At 35.6% G+C, this 23664-nt stretch overlaps 1 protein-coding gene across 3 annotated transcripts; it reads right to left on the bottom strand.

Annotated features, from left to right (window-relative positions):
- Positions 1-909: 909 nt before the first annotated feature.
- On the bottom strand, positions 910-19535 carry TYRP1 (tyrosinase related protein 1). 3 transcript variants are annotated; one of them, XM_082471016.1, is made up of 8 exons: positions 19195-19535; positions 18296-18761; positions 16565-16887; positions 13642-13846; positions 10328-10495; positions 7936-8115; positions 4439-4585; positions 910-2072 (listed from the first exon to the last, which is right to left on the bottom strand). In XM_082471016.1, exons 2-8 carry the CDS (start codon positions 18678-18680, stop codon positions 2029-2031), a joined length of 1452 nt encoding a protein of 483 aa, XP_082327142.1. In that variant the 5' UTR covers positions 18681-18761; positions 19195-19535; the 3' UTR covers positions 910-2028. The 3 variants fall into 3 exon arrangements, with proteins under 3 accessions (XP_082327142.1, XP_082327140.1, XP_082327141.1); XM_082471014.1 differs by lacking the exon at positions 910-2072 and adding an exon at positions 2178-3584 and having other exon boundaries at positions 19195-19530; XM_082471015.1 differs by lacking the exons at positions 910-2072; positions 19195-19535 and adding exons at positions 2178-3584; positions 19061-19181.
- Positions 19536-23664: the final 4129 nt, after the last annotated feature.

Genomic DNA, 23664 nt, shown 5'->3' with positions numbered 1-23664 from the left:
TTCTTGGTTTGTTAACATATTTAAATTTTTTTTCTTTTTTCTATTTCATATTAGCTCTCTGTGCCCAACTTGATCTTCCATTGATTGGTTGCTTGTGTAATGATTTTGACTAGGAAATGGCAAAGAACAAAATACATGATGTTACTGGGTCTTCATGGACTGAGCTCAGAACAAGTGTCTCATAACCAATCTTGGAACAGTTATTTTAACAGACAAATCTTCTTTCTTCCTGCATCCAATTTTAAAGATTGCATGGAGCTGTAAGTGGGCACCATCTCTGAAATCTGCTTATAGGAAAGAAGACAGGATATAACTTCAGAGGGATACAAAAGTAATAGCTTTTCATTCTTGATTATATAGGAAGGTCCAATCAGGCATTTTTTACTCACTCTGTTTAGACTGTAAAGCTCAGCTCAGTTTGTGGTATTGGCATGCAATGTGTGCTTATGCAACAGGAAAGAGTGGGTTTAAGTGGTATGCAATGTGCTTTCCAGTGAGTACATAATAATTTCATTTACTATGTTTTATAAGAGGGCTGGAGGACTGAGAACAGTGAAAAATCTCCAAGATTGCAGAAGAGTATTATTTACAATGAATAATATAGCATATTATAGGGGGAGTAATGGTTACCTGATCAAGGTAAGTCTTAAGATCTTACAGAGCTGTAAAATAAATAGAAAGAAGTCCTTGAGTAAAAGAAAAATAAAGCAGCACATTTAGTGAGAAATTATCAAAGCTATATTTATAAGGTAATGGGTGTAGCTCTCAGAGTTAGGATTTCTTAGAATTAATGCTCATGTTTTGGGACAGGCTCTCCTCATCTCTCCCATGAACTATTTGATTATTAACTAGTCTCTCAGCTTGTACTGTGACCATTCCAAATCATTCTTTTTTTTTTTTTTAAATTAATTAATTAATTAAATTTTTTTTTTTATTTATGGTTGTGTTGGGTCTTCGTTTCTGTGTGAGGGCTTTCTCTAGTTGCGGCAAGCGGGGGCCACTCTTCATCGCGGTGCACGGGTCTCTCACTATCGCGGCCTCTCTTGTTGTGGAGCACAGGCTCCAGACACGCAGGCTCAGCAGTTGTGGCTTTTCACGGGCCCAGTTGCTCCGCGGCATGTGGGATCTTCCCAGATCAGGGCTCGAACCCGTGTCCCCTGCATTGGCAGGCAGATTCTCAACCACTGCGCCACCAGGGAAGCCCCCAAATCATTCTTAATCGTCATTATTTAGAAATATTACCTCCACTGTTATTTTTCTCAGACATACTTTATGACTGTCTCATGTTCTATTTGACTGTTCAAATAGAATGAATTCCAAATTTCTGAGGATTGCACATAGGACACTGATTTTATTCCCAATTTATATTTCTTCTCCCCTCCATGAAAACTGCTCTAACCACACTGACCTGCTTTATATTTTTGAATGTTCCATGCTCTTTCAAACTTCTGTGACTTTGCTCATGCTGTCACTTCTGCATGGAATCTCATTCTCTACTCTTATATTTGGTAAATTCATTGGTATTCCTTAAGGCCCAAGTCAAATGTCAACTTAATTTTATGTTCCTGACTTTCCCCTCCCCAAATCCATAATGTGTGCTTGATATATGTTTATGAAATGAGTACTTAGTAAATCTCCAAAAATATGAAGTGAGGAGCTCAGTTTCATTGATGTTTATATAAAAATAAACCTTACATTATACAATAATTTATCTGAAAAGCTTTGAGTACATAAGATTTTAATAAATCAAAATGTATTCGAGACAACCAACTGAGTAATGCTCTTTGAAAGTTAAAACAATATTATTGTTATATACATTCTCTTTCACTAACACATTTTGTCTGTTTATCTTGTGTACATAGCCTGAAGATTGCTTAATAGCAGGAAACCCAGTAACCAATCAGGTGTATATAACTTTAATCTTGTTTCTGTTTATTGAGTTGGGAATATGAAACTACCCATTTTCTATAAGTGTATAATTATTACTGATATTATTTCTTTTTAACCAATTTTCATTAAAATGTTTGTTCATATAACCAGCCTATAAGAGTTCTTCATTGGGAATATTGTTTCTGTAATACAAGATCAAAAAGAGGAAAAATATTTTGTTAAAAGATAGGAAGAAATTAAAGAATGACATTCTCGCAGAATTGTACAGAAAAGGGGGACTGATGAAATAATATTTTAATATTTTATTTTGAAAATATATAAAAGGCTGATAAATGACAAGAAAATGGTATTTGAATTAAACACCATGAACTGATGCTATTTGTAGAGCACTATGACGTGTATTCTCTACATTTATGCCTTCCTTGTGGACCTCTAAGAAACTAGAAGAGGAAGTGGGAGGTGAAATGCATGGATGGGTAGTTCTTTTTTTCAGTGAATTGAGAGGTAGGAGAACACAGTTGCAAGCATAGGCACTATTAACAGTCTTTTAAACAAAGTAAAGCTTTTACCTCTCCAAAGTGTGACAGAGATTGTGATTTTGTTGTGGCCTTGAACCTTAAACTAAATAATATAGGCTGATGCTCAAAGGGGAAGATCAGTTTGAAAAAGTTAATTGGGATCCAATTTATAATGTCACATAATTTAAACTACAAATGTAGCTTCCTTTATATCTGTTGGCCAGTGTCAATGAGTGGAAATGTATTTACATCTTGACATGGTAGAAATGCCTACTCTTTTTTTTTTTTTTAATTTTTTATTGAAGTGTAGTTGATTTACAATGTTGTGTTAGTTTCTGGTGTACAGCAAAGTGGTTCCGTTATACATATATATACATATTCTTTTCCATATGGTTTATTATAGGCTATTGAATATAGTTCCCTGTGCTATACAGTAGGACCTTGTTGTTTATCTATTTTATATATAGTAGTTTGTATCTGCTAATCACAACTCCTTCTTTATACCTCTCCCCCCCCTTTCCCAGCTGGTAACTGAAAGTTTGTTTTCTATGTCTGTGAGTCTGTTTCTGCTTCGTAAATAATTTCACTTGCGTCCTACTCATGTATTTTAATCAGGGGTTTACTATCAATCATGATTTTTCTTTACAATATGAACAAAGTATAACAACTTATTTATATTGTCATATAGTTGACCTTCAAAACATGCCCCAAATCTTCATACTATCTGCTTAAATACCATAGAATGGGTGCAACCTACCATTATAAATAGAACTGAAAAATAGAAAACATTGAAAATATTGTGACTTTCCCCAGTTCTGGAAAATTGTATCTGGTGCTTTTAATTCCAGCATATGCATGCACAAGGACGGAAGTAACAGAATGAAAGGAAATACAGTTAGTAACTCAACCTATTATTTTTCAGCCATATGGTTTTATGATACTAATGCGTAAGAGAATATACCACTTGTAATTAGACCACAGACTGATTAGGATTCTGGATTTTTTCATATTCTTCAACATACTGTTGATACTGATCAGTAAGGAGAGGCTGATTTGCTTCATCCATGTTTCTTCTGGCACGAATCAGACAAGAAGCACCCACAAAAATGACTGCAACCAGTAATAAAGCAGCAACTACCGCTATGGTAACAATCTCAGAAATACTAAAATTCTGACCTATTTGAAAAAGAAAATGAGAGCAAAAAATAAATAGTAAAATAGTTGCCACCCAAAATTGGATACCCTAATAGAGGCACTGTTGCAGGCACTTTACAAAGTCCTCATATTTAATTTTTATTGGCTACATAGCCTATTATAGCAGCTGGCATCTTCAAAGCACTTTCCAATTTCTCATAGTGAGCCCTACTGGGATAGTTATTGTATCCATTCTAAAGGAAATGATGGCTCAGAGTTTGAGTCACTTGCCCAAGGTCATTTGGTTAGTATGCAGTACAGCTGGTTTTGGAGCCCAGGTCTTTCAGGATTCAAATCCTGTGCTCTTCCACTGTACCCCATTGCCTTTGTTAAGAAAGGGATTTAAAATTAAATCAGAAAGTTTTGAATTTCAAAACCTCAGAAAAAAACAGCTCAGAATATCTCACTCCATCTCTTTTTTTTTTTAGGCTAAATAAACGGAAGCAACATTATGTAGTAGAAAAATAAGGGCATATTACACAGGGCTAAGCTCAAGACTCATTCTCTATGCTCACTAGAAAGGTGATCTTTGACAGTTACTCTCTCTAAGCCTCGTCTTCCTTCTTTGTAAAATGAGGATTTTAATACCTGCCTCAAAGGGTTCTAAAGATTAAATGAAATAGTGTGGTATGTAATCAGCTCAATACCAGGTCAGAGTGGGCTCTCAACAAATGTTAAATTCAGTCTCTTTATCCACAAATAAAAATTCAAATGAAAGCTTCTAAATCCAAGTGGAAAACTGTGGATTACTTTATCTCAGAAAAATGTGATTACTTTAAGGGTGACAAATTTGCTTTCAGAAATTTCCACAGTAAAAATACATTTTCAGTACTCACTTGACCATTGAACTTCATAAGTGTATCCCAGGTTGTCTGGAGCAGTAACAAACATTTCTATGTTGGTAATTGGAGGCCAAAATGGTACCATATTGTATTGTCTGTTATGTCCAATAGGGGCATTTTCCAAAGGAAATACGGATATATCTAAAATATGTCAAAGACACCTCGTTAATAGACAAACTCAAGCTAATATTAATACATTATTATCATGTTCTGATGGTGACCCAAAGTATTCAAGGGTAACATTAAAAATTCTTTCATATTTTACACTGAGTAAAGACATAAAAATGTTTCACTACAGCAGAACAGGAAATTGCATAAAACAGAGCTCAAATGCTTTGAGTACAGCACTAACGTGTCATCCAATAGAAAAAGAAAGTTTAAAAGTAAGGAAGTTTTAGTCTTTTCTTATCTATGATGATCATTAGTTGTTTTACTTTTATATTACAGAAACTAATTTGAATAAAATTCATTAAACTTACTTTTCAAAGCTAAAGAAAAGATTGGACCTGTAATTTGCTGTAGTATCATCTATTATTTAAACTTGAGAGACACCGTAGCTAATGGAGGTTTGTCCTTGACTATGACTATTTCTGTTTAGTATTTTTCATTTTTCTGTTTAATTAGAGAAATAAATATTAACTTATTCCCTGGGTTTTACTCTGTTAGCAAAAAGCACTTAACACTTTGAATCAAGGTCCTAGAATCCTATTTGTTTCCTGCCACCTTTCATCTTTCTACTTAAATAAAAATCATAGGCATTTATATTATTAGTCAGTTTCTGTTATCAGAGATAAAAGGAGTGATATACTCTTTGTGGCAAAAGATCATTCCTTTTTGTTGTTGTTTATATTTATACTGGTACAATTAAATGCCAAATGGAATGTCACAAAACCAGAGTTGGAAGTGGGTTGGGGTGGGACATTAGTGGGAATACATTTAAAAGAGCTGGAATATGTGAGAAGGCTAGTGAAATATTAGGTTTTCTGTTCTCAAGAAGTATATTACCTGGGCAGTCACTGTGATCCTGTGAAGCCCAGGAGAGTATTTTAGCATCGACTCTGAAGAAAAATTGATCATAGAAATGGCAGGTAGTGTTTATATTTTTGTAACTTTAAATTTAGTTACTTTAAAATCTAGTGATTTGAAAGGTACTATGAATTAATGCTAATTAAATATTTATCCATTGAAATCTATTGAGCTCCTGCTAGTACCGGGCACTGATCTAGGCACATGGGGTATAGCATTAAACAAAAGACAAGGTTCCTGGCCTCAAGGCACTCATAGTAATTATTTGTTAAAGTGAGATGTTAAAGCTAATAACTTAGATCATTTTGTAAACTTCCCACTTCATCTTTACTGAATTGGCCTCAACCCAGTTCAGTTACAGCTGCATAAAAAAGTTATGTCCATTCAAATAAGTGGAGGAAAAGAAGAATAAGAAGAAAAATAACAATAGCAATTGGATTGCAATGTTGCTTCCCTGTGTCAGACCCTTCAATGGCTCCCCTTCTCTCTTAGAGTTAAACCCAATGTCTTTAAGGATCTGCCCCCTGTTTTCCCTCTGACCTTGTCATCTCCCTCAGTTTTCTCCCCACTCCCCACTCCCCACTCTGCTCCAGCCACGGTGGCTCCTTTGTTCCTTTGTCTTGGGAACATCTTTCCCCATATATTTACGAAGTGCTCCCCATCCCCTTTCCTGATTTTACTTGTCTACAAAGACTTTCCCCCATCTAACATACTCTATATTTATTTACATATGCTTATTGTCAGTTTATACATTGCTGTCTAGTTTCCAGAAGTGTATGTTTAACAAGTTTGTTTTGTTCATTGCTAAACCTATGAGTTCCAGTTATTTGTTACTGAAATAAAAGTAATATAACAAAACACACGTAAATCGATAATTATGATTGTAAAAAGAGGAGGATTTGTTTTTATAATAAATAAATGGAATGCTTTGGAAAGATTTATTAAGAATGAGTGGCTGCAACGTTGCTATAGAATTAGGAACGAGCAACTATGATTTTTAAGGGTTAGGGGAGCATTATGAAAATTTAGAATAATACTGTACTCAGATTGCATCACAAGGGTTGTTAATTTCTTGTTTCACTTTAAAGAAACAGACACTGTAAGTTATAGATAATTCATTATGGTTGTATGTATGTATATAAATACACATGAAAAATCAGATGGAACTCCAATCGGTGAATTCATAGAAGATTGATAAGTGAATAAATATTTATATTTAAGCTATTTATTTCTTAAATTGTTTTCAGATGAAACAAACTATTTTGACCAACTCATCAATTAATGGTCCAAATCAGGTTAGATTAGAGGTTTCTATTGTATTCTCTCTCTCTCTCTCACACACACACACACACACACACACACACACACACACACACGTGTACACACACACACAGCACGGAAGTAAGAGATGGCTGAATGAATAAATGAATCAGTAGATAGTTAATCTCCAATATTACGTTTATGTGCATGACGAAGTAAAGGCACATAAGACAAAACTTAGAACACTTTTAAAATGTGAAAATTTATGATGTTTTAACCAGTAAAAGCACATTCATTGTTTGCATAGTAATACAACCCTCTCAGCTGAGTGAAGAGAAAGTAGCCTTTAAATAATATTTTAAAGAATGCATTACAATGAACTTAAAAGAGATTTTCTACAGTGTGATATAAAAACTAACATTAACTTTTCGAGTTGAATACAATTTCCATTTGTGAGAGGCCGTAAAGTAATAAAAATCAGAACTCTGGATTATGAGTATAATTTTTCTGTCTTTTGGGGTGTCAAAGAAGAGCTCTTTAAGGTTTTTGCATTCATATTAAAAAACAGGACTTCCCTGGTGGTGCAGTGGTTGAGAGTCTGCCTGCCAATGCGAGGGACGCGGGTTCGAGCCCTGGTCTGGGAAGATCCCACATGCCGCGGAGCAGCTGGGCCCGTGAGCCACAACTACTGAGCCTGCGCGTCTGGAGCCTGTGCTCCGCAACAAGAGAGGCCGCGACAGTGAGAGGTCCGTGCACCGCGATGAAGAGTGGCCCCTGCTTGCTACAACTGGAGAAAGCCCTCGCACAGAAACGAAGACCCAACACAGCCATAAATTAAAAAAAATAAAAATAAATAAAAATTAAAAAAACAAAAAAAAACCAATGAGGATGTTCATCGGAAGATATGAGAAAGAAAAATTGGGGAAACATGGTAGCCATCTTTACATGGTCAGAAGGAGAAAGGACTACCTTTTTAGTCCTAGTGAACGTTAATAAGTATCATCTTACAATTACTATTCTGAGAGACTTCTCATCTGCCTTTTCAAAGTGGTTTAGAATATTTGGAAACGGCTAGATATTAGAGCTATTTTATCCTATTGTTAAGTGTAGTTTAAATGTGCCACATGCTTAGCCTAAAGTGGTAACTATGCCATCTGAACCATCTCCTTTGCTGAGACTGCAAAAAGCATATGAAAGAGTCTTACCAGCATTATATCTCCTCAGCCATTCATCAAAGACTGCATCAGTGAAAGTATGTAGGAGGACAAAAATAGGATCATTGGGAGACAAATGAGTTTGCCCCCCGGTTCCATTCAGGAATAGATGAGCCAAATTGTGAAGGCTTCGCACAGTAGGGTCATACCTTCCTGTGGGATCACTGTAACCTAGATATAAAAAGAAGGATGAGAATAGTAAAAACCATTACACATATCTAACTTTTCAAGTCCAAAGCAGTGATTATATTGGGAAACAATTTTTCCTAAGCTTGTCAGGCCAATTTTTACCTTAGTGTAATAGCACTGCTTCTCTGTACCTATGGTTGGTGACATGTGTTTGCTGTACCGAGAGCTAGGTTAGTTTGAAGCTAGTGGCATGACATTCTAAATGTAGCCTCTAGGTTAAAAATAATGACCTGCAAAGGATACCAGTCAAAATATATAGAACACTCTATTTTGACAAGGCTAACATTGGTCTACATGGAAATAAAGATAGTGGAAAGCTCTAGCTTCTACAAAAACTGCTGATACAGTTGGGAGAACACCACTCTGATTGTCCTGGAACTTAAATTGCCACATGTTACTTTAGTCTCCTACCTTATTCCTTTTGAATGACTGTCAGCATGTTTATTTTGAAAATTATTTTTGTGGAGAACTTATAATTTCTCAGAGCTTTCTTACCATCTCTGTGCTAGTTTTAAGTATCTGAATAGACTGCTGTCAAAACATTTATAGAACTTTTGAGAATGATCTGTATTCTATATATATATCTTCTCCAAATACATTTCCATATTATATATATTTCACATGTGGATCATATATATATTCCCATTTTATATATAATCCACATATTATATATCTATTATATATAATATATACATTTCCCATATTATATATAATATATATATTTCCCATATATACTCCCATATATATATTGTTCATGAATACATATTAGAGAGAAGACAAGGATAGATCACAAACAAAAATAGAGGGTCTCTGATGTGGGATGGAGTTACAAGTGTGCGTAGTTAGCTTGAAGGACCAGAGCGGGGAGAGCAGGGAAAGGCTGTATATTATAAAACAAAATTAGAATTTGAAATACATTAACTCAGTTGTATAATTATAGTTATTCATTTACTCATTTTTTATATGTTTATTCCATTATTTTTTGACTCATAAAACATTTAAAGATTGTCTATAATGTACACAGCAGGTGGTTAAGCACTAATCTTTTCACGCATTCTGTCAGGAAATCAGTACAATTTGTCTTTTGATTGGGCATCAATAAGACACAATCTGCCAATTCTTTATGAAATCACTACTTATAGTCTTAGTTTATGAATACCAGCTTAGTCAAAGTATGGTTATTATTTATTGAGTCATCTCCAAGTCAGTGCATCATATGTAGTTATGAAAATTAACACAAAGATAGGAAAGAATGGCATATAATTTTGATGATAAAAGGGGAGATAATTGAAAATAATTATCAGATCTATATATCAGGTATCTCAGATCATGGGAAAGAGAGATCTATTCCCTTTTTTTGGTTGGGGGGAGGGTGGTCTAACATGTGCAATGCTGTATTTAAGGTAAAATTTGACAATAAGTTTATAATAAAGTTAGATGTGATTCTATTCTTTTAAAACTTTAAATATGTATCATGAATAATTTAGAGGTATCAAAATTTATTTTATAAAGTAAATTATTTTATAAAGTAATTATAAATGAAATATAATTTAGTTTAGAGGACTTCGAAAATTTGGATTTGCATCTGTGCTCTATTACTAACTAGCTGGATATCTTTGGAAATTAATTTCACTTCTTTGGACCTCAGTTTCTCAGCTTTAAAATACTTTGAATTAAGCAAGGAAAACCGAATTAAATATCTCTAGATGCAAGTTCGAATTTTTATAGATCTTAAAAAAAAGTTGCAGGATGATACCTAAATAAAACATGTGTCCAAACCAGGCTTTAGTAGATGGCAACTTATGTTCAGGATTTTTTATTATATTTTTTAAGAAAAAAATTAATAATCTCTCCAAGTCTTGAATATTATTTGCATATACTAGAATTTGATATAGTTATACACATATTGGCCAGCTACCTAACAGAAATTTGAGTTTAATACCTTTTAGGTATTTTAACAGAATCATTTCCAAGTGCTTCTCCTATGATAAAAGGTGTCAGGGTCTCACACTTTTCTTTAAGAAAGTTCTTTTTTTGAGCAGAGAATTGTGATTATATCATAATAGGCAGCCCTATTCACATAAACTTACAGGATCCATATGGCATTCAAAGGTTTTTTTCAAAGAGATTTGAATTTGAATAGTTTTCCCTGTGACAACTAGGTCAATTCAGAGCACCGATTTTGTTTACTTGCCTTCCACTGTGTTTCGGAAACTGTTTGTAGAAGTGGAATAAAAAGGAGGTGTGTCAAATAAACCAACTTCCAAGCACTGAGTGACATCCTGTGGTTCAGGAAGACGTTGCACCATTGGTCTAGCCACATTTCCAGCTGGATTTCTCCTAATTGGCCTACCCTCAGTGCCTGGGGAAAAGATGGGAAACGGTGAACATGTATGGAACATTTAGAGATCTTAGCTTTGCTTTTCAAATTTGTATACATAGCATGAACACTGAAAGACAGGGTTTCCTCGGTAGAAGAGAAATTTTTTTTTTAAATTAATTAATTAATTAATTTATTTTTGGCTGTGTTGGGTCTTCGTTTCTGTGCGAGGGCTTTCTCTACTTGCGGCAAGCGGGGGCCACTCTTCATCGCGGTGCACGGACCTCTCACTGTCGCGGCCTCTCTTGTTGCGGAGCACAGGCTCCAGACGCGCAGGCTCAGTAGTTGTGGCTCACGGGCCCAGTTGCTCCGCGACATGTGGGATCTTCCCAGACCAGGGCTCGAACCCGTGTCCCCTGCATTGGCAGGCAGATTCTCAACCACTGCGCCATCAGGGAAGCTCCCGAGAAAATTTTTAAAGTGCATATTTAGTGGCATTAAAGTGAGAAAATAAGTTATCATGTCCAACTTCTGTGAATAGGGAAAATATGTGATACACAAAATCACCTGAAGAAAAAGATGATCACAATAACAGATAGAGGTCCTTGTATTTGTTAGATCAATATATGCTTTTTTCAAGAGAACACATTAAAATGAAAATTCCATGGAAAATTAAATCCTGCCCACATAATCTCATAAACCAAAACTCTACACTGAAATCCATATTTCATACACATATGAAATTTTGTACTTGATGCTCTTTCAAGCCTTCAGAGAAATAAAGTTAAAACAACCTTAAATCTCTTTGGGAAGCGGTCTGTATTTCAATCAACACATATTTTTCAGCAATTAATGTGAAAAATAATTGAAACATTTTAAGGTCAGTGAGATAAACAGGTAAACAAAGAGCTGCTATACTAGGGATAATATGTACCCCTAGAGATACAGAGATGCCTTTGGGGAGACAGGGAGGGAGAGAAAGAGAAATAAGGAAGGGAGGGAAGGCGGGGGTGGGAAGGGGGGTAGAACGTAAGTGAGAGAATCAATTCTTCCCAATTGGGTGGCTTCAGGAAGCCTTCATTAGGTAGAGAGATTTGCAAAGAGCCCTGAAGGACTGAGGAGAATTGCCAGAGGTGAAATAAGACAGATTTTACAAGTCAAACATTTTAAGCAGAGGTAATAATAAAAGATGATAAGCTTTCTTCTATGCATGATATAAGCCCCATCGGAGCACAAACTCTTTTCTTGATCACCAATGTGTCCTCCAGTCTTGATCCAGCACTGGCATATAATTAAAGCTAAATAGTTGTTTGGTGTATGTTGATTTATGAAAAGATCAGGTTGATTGTACAAGAGGGCCTGTTAGGTGAACAGCTTGCCTAGGGTATGTGGCAATGTAAGGGAGTAGTGGATGGCGGGAAGGATAGGAAGCTAGACAAGAACTGTTTTATTTGTTAGGCCAGTGAAAGAAAAAAGGAAAATAACATTTTATTGAACACATATTAATGTGTCTGATATGGTACCAAATACTTTAATAAGATATCTTATTTAATCCTCACGGTAATTCTTGCCTCTCTCTATTTTTCTTCTTGGATGAAATTATCCATTCCTGTGGTTTCACTGATCATCTTTTATAGGACACCCATACCTGTACAGCTTTAGATCAAACCTTCCTTAGACATTGCATGCTTATGTCCTCATGTGCTTTCTGGACAGTATCTTTGCAGTATTCCATAAATGCACCAAATTCGGTATACTGAAAGAGTTAATTATTGACACCTAACATTCTTCCAGCCACTAAAATATCACCTTTAATTCATCATATGAAAAACATGCTCTTTCTTCACTATACTTCTCAAATTTGCTTTCTACTTCAGACACTCTGAACTTTTCATTCATTCCCGCATGGAAATCCCACAGGACTCCAGTCCATAGGATGTTAATAGGTGCAATGGCAGAAGTTGTCCAAGTGCAAACAAATTAAAAAAAAATCACAGTCAGAGAGGGATGAATGTTTTGGTATCTAAAGACATACTGATCGATCCTCAATTTTATCTCATTCAGCATGCCAAACAAAGTTTTATTTTAACTTTTAAACTTCTACAGAATAAAATTTTATATACATTTACTTCTCTTATACCTATATATGGCTAAATAATCTTCTAATGGTGAAAAATCTACTTACTTTCTTTGCTCTATTTAAAATATTCTCTATTTAAGTTTACAAAGTAATTTAATATTTGGTGCCTAAAGGAATATGTGCAGAATAAATGTTATTAGTATAATAATAAAATTAAAAATAAATTCCAATAATTCTAGTTTTTATATGGAAGATCAAAAGTTCAAAATAGCCAGACGTGCCTGAAGAAGAAAAATCAGATGGGATAAAAAGACTCTGATAATTAAGACCTTGTGTTAGCAGCAAGAGAGATGGTAAAAATAGGATCTAAGGAAGAGAACAGAAAGCTTCACAGGAACTGATCCACACAGGACAGAAACGTGACCTGTGGCAGAGGTGGCATTCAGACCACTGGAGAAAGGATGCTAGGAAAACGGGTTAATCATTCTCTTTTTGTATTCACTTTGCGAGAGCTGGAAAGAGCTAGTTGGCAGACATCTTCTGTACAGTATCTTTCTTTTATTAAAGGCATCCTCCATATCACCTTTTGTTTTTTTAACCTTCTGACCAGATTAACATAATAGTAAAAATAATATAATAACATAAAATAATAGTAATAATCATTATACAATAATAATTATTATTATTATTATATGTATTTTTTACTCCCAGGGCACTTCCAACTCTTTCTGCATATTTCAGGTTTCCTAGGGAAACATTTTCTGTGAAATTCCGACACAAGACACATGACTACTAAGCAGTGCTGAGCTTACTAAGAGGATTAATTAATACAAAATAGACATTTCCAAAATAAGAAAGTGAGCAATGCACTGACCAAGTTGTTCAAGGAAAGCAATGGAAAAATGTATACGCACTTTCATTTTCCCCTGGAGCACCTCAGATTGCCTTGACTGTCCTAGGTACTTAGTGAATATTTGTACGTCAACTCTCCATGATAAAAGTGGATTTTAGTCTGAAGTCCTTAGTAGAATGAAGGGCCTTCAGGCAGCACATTTAATCACTTTACCTAATAGGCAATTCTGAATCCTAGTTGTCATTTGGAACTTACTGTTACAAAGGGTTCCCAGGGTATCATAATCTTCCAAGGATTCGCAGACCACTCGCCATTGAGAAAAGACGGAGTTCGGGCTTATAAGATTGGAATCAAAGTTGCTTCTTGATCCCATCAAGTCATCGGTGCAAATGTCACAGGTGTTCTTCCCGGTGGCAAAATTCCAGTAAGGAAGGGAGAAAGAAGGATCCTGCAACATTTCCTAGATCACAGAAACTCTGTTAGCATTCTCTGCTTTTGTTTAAAATTCTCCCTTTGCTTGGTTTACTCCCTGGCAGTCTGTTTCTATTAGTTCTCTTCAGCCACTTAGGAACCAGTTAGTGTCTGAAGGGCTAGAGGACTTAAATACCTTATTTAACAAAGCCTCAAGTTTACTACAAGAAGTCACTTGGGCACTAGAGGGAATGAAACTCAACTTGTTATACAGAAGTTTCTGCAAATGCTTTGGGGAGGTGTCTTCCTTTTCTTTTTTAGGCAAGTAGTTACATTTCTGTTGGTTATACTAAAAATTATCAATAATCACTTCTCCTCTTTGATATTTCCACTTCCTTCCATTTTCCTATCTCTAATTCAAGCATGACTAACTCCTGGTCTGGCTCCGGATTCAGCCTTGAGATATATTATGTGAAGCAGTGCTTTTTATTTTGTTTCTGTTTTTTAATTTAACCGAAATGACTTCAGGCATTTAGATTCTGGTTTGGCCACAAACTACGGAGGCTCTTGCACACTTGCCTTATCTGCCCGGGCACTGAAGGTGTTTTACTTAGAGACCCCTGCTTCAGAATCTAAACTATGAAGACTCAGGCTTCTGCCAGAAGCTAATACAGACAGGAAATGCTAAACTGAAGCAGACTATTTCTCTGTGCACACTGTTATTTAGACCAGAGACCTAGTTTCCATTTAGAGCTGATCTCAACAATTTTAAAAATGCTGGACTCAAGATCACATGTTTATTTTACTGGGTTCCTTTAAACATGTATTTATTGTACCTGTTATTTCTCATTCCTTTAAGCCTTTAGGGAGCTATATTTAGAGTGTGGGATATAAATGTAGGGATTGCCATTGTTTTATCTCACAAGTATTTAGTACATATGTACTTTTTTACTTTTAAACCCTTTCTAGGAAGCACTTCCTTGTCCTCGGGGTATTTTAGAGGGTCAAAACTTTCCAAGGTATTCCCCAGTTATTGATCTCCAGAGCTTTAGAGTCCTTATTTAGAAGCCATTGTTCTGGTTCACAAAAATTAGTGACAGCTTCTAAGGGATCATTAAGAGTCAGTTTGTGGCTCAACAACTGGCATTTGGGAGCTGGAACATATTCATGTGGCATTTCAACTGTGCATTACATTTAGATTGTAATTTGTTGGATCCCTTGTGCTGTTGGGTTTTAAAAATGTAAGTCATAGGGGTTGAAGTTTACACAGGCAAAATTGAAGCTATTAGATACTTTCCACCTGCCCTTTCATTTTGGTGTACCTGTGGGAAAATGACTTGAAGGCAAGAAGATCTGGAGTCGATTACCAATGACAGATTTATCTACTCATAATCTAAAAAATGCCTTGAAATCAGAGCTATAAACTATGAAGCTCAGAGTATCAGATGAATTCATTTAATCACTCTCAAATTGCATATGGGTGGACTATACTTACTTACATGTGAATATTTTGCTCTGTATTTTAGTGCATTAAATCTCTCCCTTCTAACCATTTATTTTCTTGGATAATTCTGGGCACAAGCGTACTGCGAATCAATACGTGAATCTGCCCTCGGATATTTTTAGATTAATTTTTAGATTTTAATTTGTGGGGAGGGATTCATTGCTGTTATTTCACCTAGAAAACAGGTTCAGTTTGTGGATTTCCTAACTGTGATCTAAGAATTCTAAAGGGGTTAGGGGTTAGGTTGGGGTTAGCAGATGTTAGCTGTTATATACAGAATTGATAAACAACAAGGTCCTACTGTATAGCACAGAGAACTATATTCCATATTCTATGATAAACCATCATGGAACAGGATATAAAAAAAGAATGTATAGATATGTATAACTGAATCACTTTGCTGTACAGCAGAAATTAACACAACATTGTAAATCAACTGGATGTCAATAACAAAAAAATTTTTTTAAAAACTTCATTTAAAAATAACAATACTTTTCTTAAAATATAGAGCAATTAGTAAAATAAACAATACGAAAGTATTTATGTTAACAGATACTTTAATGTGGCTTTAGCTTATCTGATTAAAAATAAGCAGGAAATAACTGTGTTCTGAGCTTCACTTTATGCCAAAAAAGTCAATGCCTTTTAAATTAAAATGATGTCTGACCTATGGGATGTTGTTAGTAGGTGTCTTCTATAAGCCTCAAAGTGGTAGGGGGCATGGAAAAAATGGAGTTCAATTAAAATATGACAATATAAATGAAAAGTAATTTTTTTCATAATTTAAACCCCATATCATATCAGAACGAATCATCAACTTATAAAGTGCACTATACATTTGGGACTTGGAAGACTGAGAAGTTATACACACCTGCCTCATCCAAACCAGGAAGAGGTATTGGTGTACATTCGAAAAGGGAGACATAGCAAGTGAGAGTCCTTCATTGCAAACTATATGAGGGTTATTTTTTCAATGACAGAGCTGTAGAATATGTCCAGTGCTTTAATTCACACCTACAGATGTCTCAGTTGGCTTCCTCATCATTGATATGACTTTCTTTTCACTTCACAAAGGGTAAAGATTAATTAATAAGGAAGTAATTAGCATAGGGAGAAGCTTAACAGAATGCCAAAGGCGGATTAATAATGTGAAATCGCTTTGTCATCGCCTGTTTTGATCATTCGGAACACAGTGAATCAACAACTTAGAAACAAGTCACCTCCTCTGTAAAGGATACGAACATGGCCGTGCCCCATGCATACCTGCATGTCTCTCTCCAGCTGCAGCAGGTGGTACCTATGCCACGTGAGAAACGCTGGTCCCTCATGAGAGAAATCCACTTCACCAAAGCTTTCCTGTCCTGCCCCGAGAAAAGTCTTTTTGACTGAGTAGTAGTGCGTCCAAACAAAGTAGTTGTAAATGGAAATGTTCTCAAATTGTGGTGTGTTGCCATCTGGCCCCAATATTTCTTCTGATCTCCTGGTGGCAATGACAAACTGAGGGTGAATGGTGCGCTTTGCCATATCCAGGGCCCGGACAAAGCGCTTCTTTTCTTCTGTACTTAAGTCCAGTAGGTTTCTCCTGACTTTAGGGATACAAAATTCAAACGTGAAAACATCTGCAGTGTGGGCATGGGTAGACAATGCGCGTAATCATCTTGTAACACCCCGTTCCATTTACCCATGAATGATCATTTGCATGTGTGCTCACATCATTTTATAATTTTAAAAATACCCCTTGCTAAAATCCCTCCTTCAGGCCTGCTTTTTCTCTCTCTCTTCCCCTCCCTCTCTTTCTCTCTCCAACTTATTCTAGGATTCCTATGAGCTTTCCTTAATCTTACCGTGGACTTTATGATTCTATGATCCTGTTGTATTGATTTCTGCTCACTATTGGCATACTTCTTGGAATTTTCTACCTTGTTAATATCATAAATTTTGCAAAAACACGGTATGTGGTATAGTATAGTGGTTAAGACCAGAGCCTAATTCTATGACTGCACACGTTTCTCTAAGCATCAGTTTTTCATCTGTAAAGTGTGTGTAAAAATATCCGCTTTATAAAGTTGTAAAGACTAAGAGGACACACATGAAAAGCACTTAGACCAGAGCCTGGCTCAGAATAAAGACTCACCCACAGACATAGAGAACAGACTTACGGCTACCAAAGGGAAAGGGGGGAGGGATAAATTAGGAGTTTGGGATTAACATATACATACTACTATATATAAAATAGATAACAAACAAAGATGTACTCTGTAGCCCAGGGAACTATACTCAATATTTTCTGATAACCCATGAGGGAAACAAATCTGAAAAAATAGATATATATGTATAGCTGAATCACTTTGCTGTACCCACAACATTGTAAATCGGCTATACTTCAATTTAAAAAAAAAAAGGCTCAGTAAACGTCCCCTGAAACTCTTGGTCCCATGTTTGGCACAAAGAAAACAATCTAGTATTGCCGGCTGTTACTATTTAAAGCTTTCTCATTTATTGTTATTTAGGCTGCAGGCCAGGCTCATCCTATAAAATGGCTGAACTTGATCATCAGAGCAGGAAATATCCTGTGGTCAGCAAGGGTAGTGGAAGAAGCTCATCGATTAGAGCTGGACACATCTCAGTGTGAATTCCAGGTTTACCATGTACCAGCTACATGGACTTGACCTTTCGGGACCTGACAATTAACATAACTATCTTGCAAAGTTACTGAAAGGTCCAGTCATAAACACCTAGCACAGTTCCTAGTGTAAAGGAGTTGCTCAACAAATCTTTTGAAAGGAAATGTTATTAGTCAGAAGACTTGAGCTTAAACTTCAACTCCTTAAATCAAATACCTTTCTCAGCCTCTCTAAGCCTGTTTCCTCAGCTGTGAAAAGTAAGTCTTGAGCTTTATGATTTCTAGGAGTTCTGAAAGTTCAACTGGTTCAGGATTCTGTTAAGTGGGTTGAGTTCCGCGCAGAACTGTGCATCCATTCACACCCCACTTACCTATGAGAACCCTCTGGTCACAGGCAGCTCCTCTCCATCCAGGACGGCAGGTTCCACAGTTGTATCCTGAGAAATTGCCAATGCAGTGGCATGTCCTGTTGAAGAAGCGCGTGGGCCAGCCCTCTCGGTCATCTCTGCCATCGTGTGGGTACTGGGGGCCGTGGGGTCGGGAGTCAGCTGTCACCACCTCACACCTGCCCCTTCCTGATGAGGAACCGCAGCGGTCAGTCCCAGGCCCAGACAGTGGGAATAGGTCTGGGCAACACACGCCATTTCTCAAAGCCTCGATGGTGACACACTGTCTTGGGAATTGAGCCCAGGCCTGCTGGAAAAAAAGCAGGGCCAAGAAAGTATAGCCCGGAGAGAGGAGTTTGGGAGCTTTCATTCTGCTTGAAGCAAGAATGCAGTACAGGCTCTGGTTTTCAGCCCTTTGTGTAGAGAACGAGGCACATAGATAAAAATCAAGCTGAAAAGGAAAAAGCAAGATGGAATTATGCAAGTTTTTTTGTACTGTCATAAATGGCATGAGCCCCTTCCCAACCCACCTTCAAAATGCTTTTCATATCTGTAAAATGACATTTCAAAAACTAATCAAAATAGTAATTTACCTTTAAAAATTTGACATGTATAATACCTACATAATTAAATCCCCCGTCCTAGTCATTTAATTTTCTTCATTTTAAATTTCTATTTATATAAAAAAAATACGTATCCTGGATGTCATTTATCAAAAACACTCATTAACGGGTCACCATCGTTAATTACATTTATCGGTGGAGCTGAAAGAAGAATTGGGGGCAGATTTCTAGCAAGTTAATTTCCAGGATTTAAAGTCCCCTTTATCCTAATGGAGTTTTGGCGGGAATCCACCCACTCCCCACAGAGTTTCTCTCCAGTACCTTGAACTCCTGAGGGGATTCTCTGCTGAGCCTCTCTTAGAACTGAGTGTTTTATATTTGCTTGTGCCCTGATGTCAGAGCTGTTAATTGCTTGTGGGTTTCTGCCTGGTAACTCATCCCAAATCTGTTCACCCAGACTGGGAGGGGCTGGTCCTCTTTTCCACCGTTCACTAATCTCTTTTCACTTCAGTGAATTTTTCTGCCCTTTAAGTATTTGGTTAGCACATGATTGCCTTCCCACTGATTTCCTTGTGATGTGTAAAGTTTTAAGAAAAGGTCAGAGCCACGAATTTGGAATACAACAAGTCAGAGAAACTAGAGAGCTTTTGTTTTCATTGCAGAGAATTTTATTTTTTTCTTTGAAAATATATCTTTAGAGGATAAATGAGATTACTTACCTTTTCTTAGTGATAAAGGGCTAGGCTAGTGCTTGAACCTGATGGTAGCTTTTGATTGTGTTCCGTCTTGAAAACAGACGCTGCCGTTCTCAAAATTTCCAGAGAGAATAATTGTAGTAGAAAAGGCATCAGATACAATTATACCAACTCACATGACATTGGCTATCAAGGTGCCTGCTGGTATTGACAGTTGGTACTCCAACTCCCTTACGTCCATTGGGGTGGTGTTCATCTCTGTGGCAAAGGATCTCAGGGTCACTGCTATGTCTACTGTTTAGAAAATGACCACTAAATAGCTTATTCTTTCCTACCTTCTCTGCAAGCAGTCTTAAGTTAATGACTCTAAGGGTAATAGATTCATGTATTTCAAAAGGAATTTTCCTCTGGAGTTGAGACCCATACATATGAAATCAATTTTCAAAGCTAATCTTTAGTTTGGAGTACATAATTGTGCAAAAGTGATCAGAATTTGTGATCAGGGTTAGCTGTCCTATTTGACTCTCAGCCATAAAATTGGCCAGAAACCTATATAAAGGACTTGGGTATACGGTTGCAAACAAAAAGCCAACCAAGGCTATGTCTACAAATTAAGATAAAAAGAATAAGAAGAATTTCCTGTACACGGCCCCTTGTCCAGGCCATCAACATGATTTATTATAACCATATCAAGCCATGGTTATTAAGATTTGTGTCTATAAATCTAGTGTTATTCTTTTTAAATTTATTTTTATATTTTGGTCTGTTGTGTATAAAACAATCTACTAATGTGAATACATATTAGGATATTTCCTAAAATGTTTTAAGAAACATAGCAATCCTGGTTATGATCTATCCCATGCATAGAGGCCAAAAGTCCCTTTTTTTTTTTTGCCTTGGATCTCTAGGGTACTAGAATCACAAAAATGCTATCGTCATTACTATTTAAGTAGGCTTCAGTGACCAGCCTGTTTTCCCCCACTAATACTATGTATTCAAGTTGTTGTATGTAACAGTATTCTATTTTATTTTTTTAATGTCAGTTTGATATATCATTGTAAGAATATACTCAATATATATATATCCATTCTCCTGTTAGTGAACATTTGGGTTATTTTCCAGGATTTTTAATTTAATTTTTTGTCTTACGAACAATACTGCTATAAAGAGGCTTGTAAATGTTTCTTTTTAAACATATTTAAGAATTTCTTGTGGCAAATACCTAGGAAATGGATTGCTAGTCATAGGATTTGTGAATATTTATAAGTTAGTTTTAAATTGTTTTCCAAAGTGGTTGTATCAATTTATATTCCCACCAGTAGTGTTTAAGATTTCTTACTGGTTCACAAACTTGCTAACACTTGGTAATAATAGACTTAATTAACACATATAGAGATAGATATTTCATTCATGTTCATAACTAATATGTTTTAATACTGTTCTTGTGCTTTTATCCCTTCTGTTTCTTTTATTGTAAATTTTTTTCATGCATATTGCCCATTTTTTTTAATTAGGTTTTTTGTCTTTTTGCTATATAGGACTTCTTTATGTATTCTGTCTTCTAATCTTCTGTTAGATAAATATATTGAAAATATCTTATTCTTATTTATGGCTTAAGTTTTGCATTCTTGACACAGTTTTCTGAGGATTAGTAGTTCTTAATTTTAATGTCATGGTATCAATCTTTTATTTTACTGTTAGTAGCTTCCATGTCTTGTTTAAGAAATCCTTCCCATTCCACAAGCAATGAACTATTTTTTAATGTTGTCTCCAACATAAAAAACTTTAAATATTGCCTTTCATATTTCACTCTTTAAATGCATGTGGAATTAGGTCTTGTGCCTGATGTGAATAGGAACCTCAGTTCAACTTTTTGTTCCACATTAAAACCCAGTTTTTCTGGGCACCATTTATAGATGGAGCCATCCTTTCCCTAGTCATCTGCAGTATCACCTTTTCAGGTTTTCATGTATGAATGGATTTATTTCTGGCATCGCTCTTCTGTTCCGTTGGTGAATTTGACTATCCCTGTGTCAATGTTATACATTCTTTTATAAAAATCTTTTTTTTAATTGAAGTATAGTTGATTTACAATGTTGTGTTAATTTCTCGTGTACAGCAAAGTGATTCAGTTATACATATATATACATATTCTCTTTCATATTCTTTTCCATTATGGTTTATTACAGGATATTGAATATAGTTCCTTTGCTATACAGTAGGACCTTGTTGTCTATCTCCAAATGGCTTTTTTCACTTTAGTTCCTGAGTGATAATTTTGAAGATGTTCCTGTGCTGTTTTCTCATTGACACTGAGGTTCCTCAGAAGTCTGCTGTCATTCTTATGGTGTTTCTTTGTAAGTTATCTGTCTTCTCTTTCTCTGACTTCTTTTAAGATCTTTTTGTCTCTGCTTTCATAGGTTATGTATAGAAATGGATCTATTTTTATTTATTCTACTTAATCTACATTTTGCTTTACATATTTGTAGATTCATGACTTTGTCCATTCTGGAAATATTTTAGTAATTTTTCTCGTCCAATTTTGCCTCATCTCCATACTCTGTTTACTTCTTCTGGGCCTATGATTAGGCATATGTTCTCATTCTGTACTTCATATCTCTTAACCTATCTTTTTATTTTGTATAAATTGGCAAGGTTAATGGTTTCTATTAGAAGATACCTATAAGTTGTTGGGTAATTTTAAATATTGTCATATCAGTCAGTTGGAACTATCTAAAGTCACGTGGAAATTAGTTTTATCATTAAAATTATATTAAAATACATAAAGAAAATAATACCCATACTCTTTGAGTCAGCAACCACAGCCTGAATGTATTAGAATCACAAAACACAAGCTGGGGCTTTTATTATTATCTTATAAAATGACTCTATTCCAGGAGGTTATGGACTAAGAATATACCAATATATTTAACAGGCAGTTCTCTCACTATAAAATGTGATCTTAAATCACCAGGCTCAATGTTTATATTAATAATTTATGTTGTTTTTCTGTTACTGCACAGTTGTAGGAACAAAAATAAAAGAATAAGTCAAGTTACCTCAAAAGTCACCAGGTAAATATCCAAAACTATGTTTGGCAGTTGATCCAGATTAACAGATAGCACCGATTTTTGCTTTTTATCACTTTATCAAATCGTTAAGTAAGAAGTTGTGCAACAGGTAAATGGGAAAAGGAAGAGGTCCTTTGGCAAAGGAAGAATTATTAAGAAAATAACCTATTATACCTAGAATGTCGGAACTGAAAAGTCCTGGTGCCTTATAGTACATAATTTTCATCACATTTTAATAGACCAGTAAGCAGAGAACTGGTTACAGCCAATGCTGAGTAAACTGGACTGAGCTAATGATGGCTTAACTGCCAGCTGGCCATACTAGATCGCTTTAAGGTATGAATCATTAGATTTTGGAAAAATACGATTGGATTTTTCTACTTTCCTATAAGTTTAGGAAGCACGTATTTTATCCAGGTTACAATTTATAGGCAAAGGGAAAAATTTAGATAATTTTTTTATATCAGTCTTTTTGATTATATAATTATGCTTACTATGTATTACATAATTCTGTTTATTATGAACAAAGTTTCATGGAAAGCAGTTTTTTCCTATAAAATGAGTTACTATTTGAATATTTTTCTTTTGTATTGTATTTCTTAGTTGGAAGCTATAAATATGCTTCCACAAGCTTAGTTTCTTTGTTTTCGAATGTAGCTCAATGTATCTTCTCTGGCATCCATGCTAAGGTAACACTGTACTCTTGTTTCTATATCGTATATAGTACCCCCTGAAAAGTGTATACAGTACACTGAAATATGGTGCTAAAACTTTGCATAGTATTTTTTTCTTTCAGAACTTTTATTTTTTTTTTGGCCACACCGCCGCGTCTTGCGGGATCTTAGTTCCCCTACCAGGGATCGAACCCTGGACCCCTGCAGTGGAAGTGCAGAGTCCTAACCACTGGACCGCCAGGGAATTCCCAAGAACACATTTTTTATATTATTTTTTTAAACATTACACAATCCTCTTTTACTGCCATGGATATTCGAAAAGCCTAAAAATTGGTTGGATTTGCTATTCCT

The sequence above is a fragment of the Balaenoptera physalus genome (assembly GCF_965194825.1).
Source record: "Balaenoptera physalus genome assembly, chromosome: 7".
Lineage (NCBI taxonomy): Eukaryota > Metazoa > Chordata > Mammalia > Artiodactyla > Balaenopteridae > Balaenoptera > Balaenoptera physalus.
The sequence above is the reverse complement of the archived record's forward strand: the minus strand, read 5'-3'. Positions and strand labels throughout refer to the sequence as shown.

Coding starts and splice junctions, on each gene's coding strand:
- TYRP1 (XM_082471014.1), bottom strand. CDS start 18,680: ATGAAAGCTCCCAAACTCCTCTCTCCGGGCTATACTTTCTTGGCCCTG. Junction 10,496..13,641: donor CCTGGGAACCCTTTGTAACA/GTAAGTTCCAAA, acceptor TCTTTTCCCCAG/GCACTGAGGGTAGGCCAATT. Junction 3,585..4,438: donor TTATGAAGTTCAATGGTCAA/GTGAGTACTGAA, acceptor TTTTTCAAATAG/GTCAGAATTTTAGTATTTCT.